Source organism: Callospermophilus lateralis, chromosome 2, assembly GCF_048772815.1.
Source record: "Callospermophilus lateralis isolate mCalLat2 chromosome 2, mCalLat2.hap1, whole genome shotgun sequence".
In the NCBI taxonomy this organism is placed as follows: domain Eukaryota; kingdom Metazoa; phylum Chordata; class Mammalia; order Rodentia; family Sciuridae; genus Callospermophilus; species Callospermophilus lateralis.
Window position 1 is genome coordinate 1,723,840 of NC_135306.1, and position 7,842 is coordinate 1,731,681.

The 7,842-nt window shown below is 49.1% G+C and overlaps 1 protein-coding gene across 5 annotated transcripts; it reads left to right on the forward strand.

The window, feature by feature from the left end:
- The first annotated feature begins 10 nt into the window (after window positions 1-10).
- On the forward strand, window positions 11-7,465 carry Entr1 (endosome associated trafficking regulator 1). 5 transcript variants are annotated; one of them, XM_076845078.2, is made up of 11 exons: window positions 11-160; window positions 243-392; window positions 978-1,046; window positions 1,813-1,928; window positions 2,185-2,410; window positions 2,519-2,604; window positions 3,195-3,268; window positions 3,659-3,770; window positions 4,084-4,146; window positions 4,947-5,086; window positions 6,471-7,465. In XM_076845078.2, the coding sequence occupies exons 1-11, from the start codon at window positions 91-93 to the stop codon at window positions 6,568-6,570; spliced, it is 1,206 nt and encodes a 401-aa protein (XP_076701193.1). In that variant the 5' UTR covers window positions 11-90; the 3' UTR covers window positions 6,571-7,465. The 5 variants fall into 5 exon arrangements, with proteins under 5 accessions (XP_076701193.1, XP_076701191.1, XP_076701192.1 ...); XM_076845076.2 differs by having other exon boundaries at window positions 2,185-2,604; XM_076845077.2 differs by lacking the exon at window positions 978-1,046 and having other exon boundaries at window positions 2,185-2,604.
- Window positions 7,466-7,842: the final 377 nt, after the last annotated feature.

Consider the following 7,842-nt stretch of genomic DNA (forward strand, 5'->3'; position numbering starts at 1 on the left):
TGAGGCGGAAGCGGCGGCCAGAGAATGGAAGCGGCGGCGGCGACGCGGCGGCGGGCCGTAGGGCCGCGGCCCGGCTAGGCCGCCGCGGCGATGTCGGGCTACGCGCGCCGCCCGGGTGCGCCCCCGCTGTCCCGGGCCCGGAGCCTCGTCGTTCCCGACGGTGAGGGGCCGCCGCGGCCGCGGGGGGACAGGGCGGGGGCCGGGCCGGCCCGCGGTGAAGCCGCTCTCCTTGTCGCTTTCAGCTGCTGCGTTCTATGAGCGCCGGTCTTGTCTCCCCCAGCTAGACTGTGAGCGCCCCCATGGCGGGGACCTGCACCCGCACTTCTTCGGCATTCGGCCGACATTTATGTGCTATGTCCCCAGCCCGGTGCTGGCTTCCGTGGGAGACACAGGTGAGAGTCGGGGCGCCGGCTGCCCGAGCCGCGGACCCAGCAGGGAGCCCTGAGCGCGCACTGAGTGCCGCCCGGGAGTGCGCCCGCCGAGCTTACAGTCTGGTTTCGGGAAGCTCCCGCCCCCAGGCTGACAGCCCCAGTGCAGGAAGGTCAGTGTGCAGTGGAGCAGGGAAATCACCCGACTTTCCCGGTGGGGGCGAGAACTGGGGCTCTTCCTTCAGTTGGGGAGTTGGAAGCGAGCTGGAGCACTTTCTCCTTGTGGTGGCTAGATCTAGTTCATCCTCATTCCGTCCAGACAGTTGTGGTGCAGATGGTTATGTCAGGGTCCCAGTACCTTTAGGGGCATCACAAGACAGGAGCTGCACCCAACCCCGATGGGCACCGGAATTCACAGGGAGTGCCTTCACAGTCCCAGGCTGCCAGACTGTATGGGAGCCAAGTCACCTGCCTGGGCCAGAGCCCTGGCGCCTTGTCCCCTGAGTTCCTTTGTTAGTGAGAACCACTGTTGATAGACTCCAAGCTCCTCCCTCCCCAAGCACATAAAGCTTCCTATAATCATGGTAGAGTGACAATGTCTTTTTGCAGATTTTGGCTATGGAAAAGGGAAATGTACTAAGCAAGGCCCAGCAGGAGCTCACGAGACCCATTTTGGAGGTAGAGTAGCTCAGTGATCCTTTCTTTTTCTTTCTGTCCACCACATAGTGCTAGGCACATGTCTGGCCACGGGTGGTCAATATGACAGGATATAAGGGGTGTACCTGGAGCCCAAAAGAGCAGGTGGGGGTAGGATGCCATCTTGTCCCTAGAGAAAGAGAGAGGGTGTGAGGGCAGGGAAACCTAAGACAGGATGTCAGGAAGATGGGGCAGTCCCACCCAAGAAGCACGAAGAGGCAGCAGGGCAGGGATTATAGGAACCCTATATATGAGATTGGCACCTGGAAGAGGTTCAGTTAACAGTGGGTTAGGTGTGGCAGTTAGGTGTGGGATAGTGGGGGACAGTGGGTACAGAGGTTGGAGGAAGGATTGAGGCAGAGCAGTTACCAAGTCTTGTAGCACATGAGCTTTGAAGCCCCACACCAGTGTCTGGTTGTGGAGTAGAGGCAGCCTGGCCCATCATAAAGATGCCCTGGTTGTAGCTCATTGACAGCACTTGCCTAGCATGTGTGAAACCCTGGGTTCAATCCCCAGTACCACCAGAAAAAAAAAGAGATTCCCAAGGGGTTCCTGTGGGACTCCAGGAATGAGAAATGGAAAGAATTGAGATCTGTTTATTGATCCCTTTTCTGGCAGTTCTTGTTTACTGGTATCATCTGAGTCACAGGGTACAGAGGATGGCATTCTTGAGATGATGTGGTCATGCTTGGAAGAGAGGACTTGGAGGGTTTCCCTGTAACAGTCTCTCTGATGTCCATTCTTTCAGATGACAAACTGGAAGACCTTGAAGAGGCAAATCCATTCTCCTTTAAAGAGTTTCTGAAAACCAAGAACCTTGGTCTGATGAAAGATGACACGACCAATAGCAGAATTTACCCAAAGGTAAGTCTGGGGAGTTGCCCTAGTCACTTCAGAAGACGTCTCTCTATGTTGTGGTGTTTTGGACGAGACATGTGAGTATGTAGGGCAAAGTAAAGCTGCTGCTGCTGCTGCTGAGGAGGGGACATCGGGGGTTTCATCAGCTGTTTGGCCCCTTTGGCAACAGATGGGCCTTTCTTGTCATGTTCCAGGCTGAGCATAGAGAAAGAAAGGTGAGCAGTGGCTTCCAGGTCTCAGTGTTTGCCTCTACTGTTTTTAGGAAGCCTCAAGGCACTCATTGGGACTGGACCACAGCTCTCCCACCCCCCAGACTGTGGGGTATGGCCTGGAATATCAGCAGCCATTTTTTGAAGACCCCACAGGGGCTGGCGACATCGTGGGTGAGGAGGAGGAAGATGAAGACAGTGGGTGGAATGGGGCCTATTTACCATCTGCTGTGGAAAAGACTCACTCCTCCAGGGCCACGGCCAGCACATCACCCTGTGGCACGTACCTTTCCTTTTTTTCCACCCCATCGGAGCTGGCGGGGCCCGAGTCTCTGCCCCCCTGGACACTGAGTGACACAGATTCACGCATCTCTCTGGCATCTCCAGCAGGGAGTCCTAGTGCAGAGTTTACAACTCACGGGGAGTCTCTGGGAGACAGACACCTGCGGACGCTGCAGATAAGTTATGAAGCAGTAAGTGAGGGGCTGGCACACAAGCACAGTGCAAGGGTCTGAGCAGTGTTCTCCTGGAGGAGGATTGGGGCCTTTCTGTTTCTGGGTGGCCTGGCTCTGCCTTCAGGGACAAGACAGTTGGTCGTGTGACAGCCTGCTATAGAACTCCCCTGATGAGAGCCCTCCTCAAATGTGCTTCTGGTTACTAAGAGGTGTTGTGATGACTTAAGTGGTGCGGCCCATCTAGGAACAGACTGGAATAAAGGGTAGCTGAATCCTTGGCTCAGGGACATCTTGCTGAGTGCTCTTAGTGAAGGGATTTTTAAAAATTATGATCACCTAAAAACATTAAAAGCTGCGGTAGAACTGGAGTCTGTGACAGTAGGTCATCTATGTAAGCGTGCTGCAGAATGACTCCAGTTCCCTGGGGCGTTTCTATTAAGAAATTCCAGGGCTGAGGGTGTGGCTCAGCACCTGGTATGGGCAGGGCCCTCGATTTGATCCCAGTATTATTAAAAAAAAAAAATTCTTCCAGAGCCCATTGCAGAAGCACATGCCCCTTTTGAGTGAGACACACTTAAGTTTCTAATAAGGATTTTCTTTTTCTACAGCTGAAAGATGAAAATTCTAAGCTAAGAAGAAAGCTGAATGAGGTTCAGAGCTTCTCTGAAACTCAAACAGAAATGTATGTAAGCTTTTAGTTAGGAGTCAACTTAAACATCTACCACGAAGGAAAAATCACCATTTCTAAGTGATAATGAAATGCCCAGAGTTGAACTGTATCTGGGTTTTATTGTAAAACTTTAACATCAAGCACATTTCTTGTACTCTGTGAAAGCTTTGTCAGGGTGAGACCCAAACCAGCCCAGCTTCTCGCTGGATGGGCAGAGCTTGGAGCAGCTCCCCAAACCTGTGCAGATGCACTAGGTCACTGCTGCCTCATCTCTGTCTGAGGACATGTTCTAAACACAAGCTCCAAGTGGCTTTTATCCAGCTAATCACATTAAAGTGCTTTTCAAAGTGTTCTCAAAAGTGACCACATGAACTTAACAGCTCGTTTTTTTCCTCTGACAAGGGTAAGGACGCTTGAGCGGAAGCTAGAAGCAAAGATGATCAAAGAGGAGAGTGACTACCATGACCTGGAGTCAGTGGTCCAGCAGGTGGAGCAGAACCTGGAGCTGATGACGGTGCGGAAGGCTTCTGCCTGTGGGATGGGAGGAAGCTCCAGAGAAGGTCCAGCTGGACCTGAGGTCAGGCAGATGCCCTCACAGTACTGAGTGTGCAGCTCTCCCTCAGGTGGACCAGTGTCCTTTGGCATTGTGCCATGCTCTGCTGGGGAGCAGAAGCAGAGCACAGGTTTTATGGGGCCGGCCTCCACTGTCACTGGAGGCAGAAGGGCCAGGAAGGGTGACAGAAGCTCCCTCCTCCCTTTGTCAGACAAGTTTCTTGGGCTGACTATGTTATCAGTAATGCTTTTTGTGTTTATTTTTTGGGCAACAGAAACGGGCTGTAAAGGCAGAAAATCACGTCATAAAGCTGAAACAGGAAATAAACTTGCTCCAGGTAATTAAGGAAAAGATCTTAAGTGTTTTCCCCTTTCATTCGTGGAGTCACATGTGAGTGTGAGAAAGATATTGCAGGGCATGGTGGCAAATGCCTGTAGTCCCAGCTACTTTGGACCCTGAGGCAGGAGGATCACAAGTTCAAGGCCAGCCTCATCAACTTGGCAAGTTCAAAATTTTTTAAAAGAGGCTGGGGTGGTAGAGCATTTGCCTAGCACATGTGAGGCACTGGGTTCGATCCTTTGCACCACATAAAAGATAAATAAATAAATCAAAGTTTAAAGAAAAAAAATTTTTTTTAAGGGCTGGGCAGGTGACCCAGTGGTGGAGCATTTGCCTAACACGTGCAAGGTCCCTAATTCTATCCCTGGTACCAAAAAAAAGTATGAGAGACCCTTTTCTGGGTTCACCCTATTCCCCCCAGCAGGCAATCTCAAAATCGGGTGGCACAGGCTTTCCACTAGGGCCTCAAATAAATGGAGGGCATGCTCCTCCTGGTCCCATTTTTCATGCTTTTAATAATTTGGCATCTAGGGTGGGGCATGTACCTGTAAGAAGTCCCCATTTCTTAGGGCTAAATACTGAGCATGTCCTGTAGTTAAGGGAGAAACGTTGGGGTTTGTCTCCCTTAGGAAATACCCTCAGCAAGGCAAAGCACCTGTTGGAATGAGTGGGCCAGGGCCCACGGACAAGTCCACACCTCTCCACCAAGGGTGACGTGTGTTTTCTGTTGGGCTGCCTTTAAGTAGTCTCCACTCAGTCACAAAAGTCCTTAGCAGATTTCCCACCCTTTTTTCCCAGGCACAGGTCTCCAACTTCAAGCGCGAGAATGAAGCCCTGAGGTCAGGCCAGGGTGCCAGCCTGACGGTGGTAAAGCAAAACACTGACGTGGCCTTACAGAATCTCCGTGTTGTCATGAACAGTGCACATGCCTCCATAAAGTAAGTGCTGTGGGCTGGAGGCCCTGAAACCGGTAAGGGGTGAGACTAGAATTTTCACTACCTATTTGGGTAGTGGCCCAGGCTCTTGGTCTGGGGCTGGACCAGGTTACTCCAGGGAGGGAGGTGTTTTAGGGGGACCCATTAAATCTCAAGGTCATCATATGGGTAGCTGAGCAGTCTTTTTAACCTGCCTTGGAGAAGCAGTCTCCACTTGGGAGGCACAAACATTGTCATGCAGACCCAAGTCCAGCTCCTTAATACTGAGATTATGGATAAAGGATAATGATAGATTCCCTCTTATTATAAAAACTGAATATAGCCAGGCGCAGTGGTGCACACCTATAATCCCAGCAGCTTGGGAGGCGGAGGCAGGAGGATCGTGAGTTCAAAGCCAGCCTCAGCAAAAGCCGGGTGCTAAGCAACTCAGTAAGACCCTATCTCTAAAATACAAAATAGGGGTGAGATGTGGCACAGTGGTCAAGTGCCCCCCAAGTTCAATCCCTGGTACCAAAAAGAGAGGGGAAAAAAATGCATTTGCACTAAATTGTTCTTGGTGCAGCGACCCTGCTGGGCAATGTCAGTTGCTGTCATTACTAATAATGATCACAGATGCTCCTTGGCTTACCATGGAACCACATCTCCATAATCCCACCATTTTGTATATCAACAATATTGTACATTGAAAATGCATTTAATACCCTTAATCTACCAAACACCAGAGCTTAGCAGCATAGCAGTGTGAAGTCCTGGGTAACTCCCAGGATTGTGTGTGCCTGATGCCTGCTGTTGCTATCCAGCATCCCAAGGGTAACGTACCACATGTGGCTGATCTGGGAAAAGATCAAACTCCAAGTTCAGTGCCTGTGAAATATGTATAGCTTCCACACCTTCATAAAGTCAAACTATTATAAGTTGGGAACCAGCTGAACTTGTTTCTCACTGGGCTGATCTCTGCAAGACAGTAGTGGCACCGCACTAGAAGTGCTTACAGGCAATGAAGTCCATTCTCCTTTTGAGCAAAGCATCTCCTCAGTGGATCTGAGGGGGTTTTACTCTGGAACTTCTTTGCTTTAGTTCCACTATTGCTTTTTTGCATGTGTTCAATTCTGGGGGGTTAACCCAGGAGCACTCTACTACAGCTATACCCCAAGCCCTTTTTTTTTTTTTTCTGGTACCAGGAATTGAACCCAGAGGTGCCTAACTACTGAGCCACATCCCTAGCCCTTTTTTGAGTCTTGCTAAACTGCCCAGGTTAACCTTGAATTTGTAATCCTGCCTCACCCTCCTGAATTACTGGGATTATAGATGTGTACCATATGTGTGGCTAATTCATTGCTATTGATCAGTTGTAGTTAACAGTCCCCAATATCTATTTCCATTTTAGGCAGCTGGTTTCTGGAGCTGAAACATTGAATTTTGTTGCTGAAATCCTTAAATCTATAGACAGAATTTCCGAAATTAAAGATGAGGAGGAGAAGTCTTAAGGACCTCTGGATGCTTCCAGCTCCCAGCTCCGTGTGCCTTGATCAGCAGTGCTTCATCTGAATGTGCAATTGTGCCCCAAACTATGCAGTCTTCACTCAGAATATTTATCATGAGATACTAATTTCATGACCTAAAACAGTGTTATTGGCCACCTGCAATAAGAGCAGCTCTTGTCCGTGAGTTGCTTTTGTGGTTTATGTGCAGTCCTTGGTGAAATTCTCATTGTTTTGTAGATTCAGTAACCTGTTGGAAGAAATTTTTATAAAATCCAGTGAGTTTTTAAATTACTAAATATGAAAACAAAAGTTCTGTAATAAGTAATAAGTGCTCTTCCATTTTCATCCCAGAACATTGATAAGTTCAGTTGATTATCTTGATTACGTAAGTAGAAAGAACACTAAGAATCACCCAGGAATGAGCAGCTTGAACAGGGACATGTGCCTTTTTGCTGTCACTCAGCGCCTATCAGCCTTTCTAGGGTGGTTTCTGTGGTCAGTGGCCCAAGTACAGAGGCACCACTTGGTGGACACTGCTATTCCTCCTACTGGGACACAAGGTTGCAGACATTCCACACTGTGAAGGTGTCTAAACTTGGGCTTTGAGCCTTCAGCTTTGAAAAGCTATTTTGGCTGGTGATTTTGATACACATTTCAAGTGTGTTTTGTACAGTGAAGCTTAGAGTTCGGTAGTCTAAAGTGTGTGCAGAGCCTCATTGGGTAGGCATGAGGTCTTTGGGCTCCTCATATCTGCTTTACTGTTTGGGAGGGCACAACAGGCACCCTGTGCCTTTTGGGCTGTTTTCCTGGAGATGCTATTTTTTACCTTCCTTTTCCCCTCTTGTTCAAACCTACAGGTTTCCTGTTTAAATAAATTCTGAAGTTCATATACACTCTGTTTTCATTCTGGCTTGACCAATTCTTTTTTTTTTTTTTTTTTTAATACCTTCATTTTGTTTGTTTAGTTTTTTTGTGTGGTGCTGGGGAATGAACCCAGTGCCTCACACATGCGAGGCAAGTGCCTTACCACTGAGCCACAACCCCAGCCCTTGACCAATTCTTCATGCACAAAAACCACACTGGCTGTCCTCTGATGCTACAGCATGTTTTGCATGTTCTGGTCATTGCTTATGACTTAATAAGCTGGCAGCTCTCCACTCCTCCCCCAGCACATTGTAGGCATGGTATGTGAGCCACACAGTTGTACATTTTGAGGTTGGACAGATAAGATTCTAGCACTGAGTCATTCTTAAGAGCTCATGTGGCCGGATTTTC

Excerpts from the sequence above, each read along its gene's own strand:
- Entr1 (XM_076845076.2), top strand. The coding sequence starts at position 91 with ATGTCGGGCTACGCGCGCCGCCCGGGTGCGCCCCCGCTGTCCCGGGCC. Across the intron at positions 161-242 it reads GAGCCTCGTCGTTCCCGACG|CTGCTGCGTTCTATGAGCGC; the intron begins GTGAGGGGCCGC and ends TGTCGCTTTCAG. Across the intron at positions 2,605-3,194 it reads TGCAGATAAGTTATGAAGCA|CTGAAAGATGAAAATTCTAA; the intron begins GTAAGTGAGGGG and ends CTTTTTCTACAG.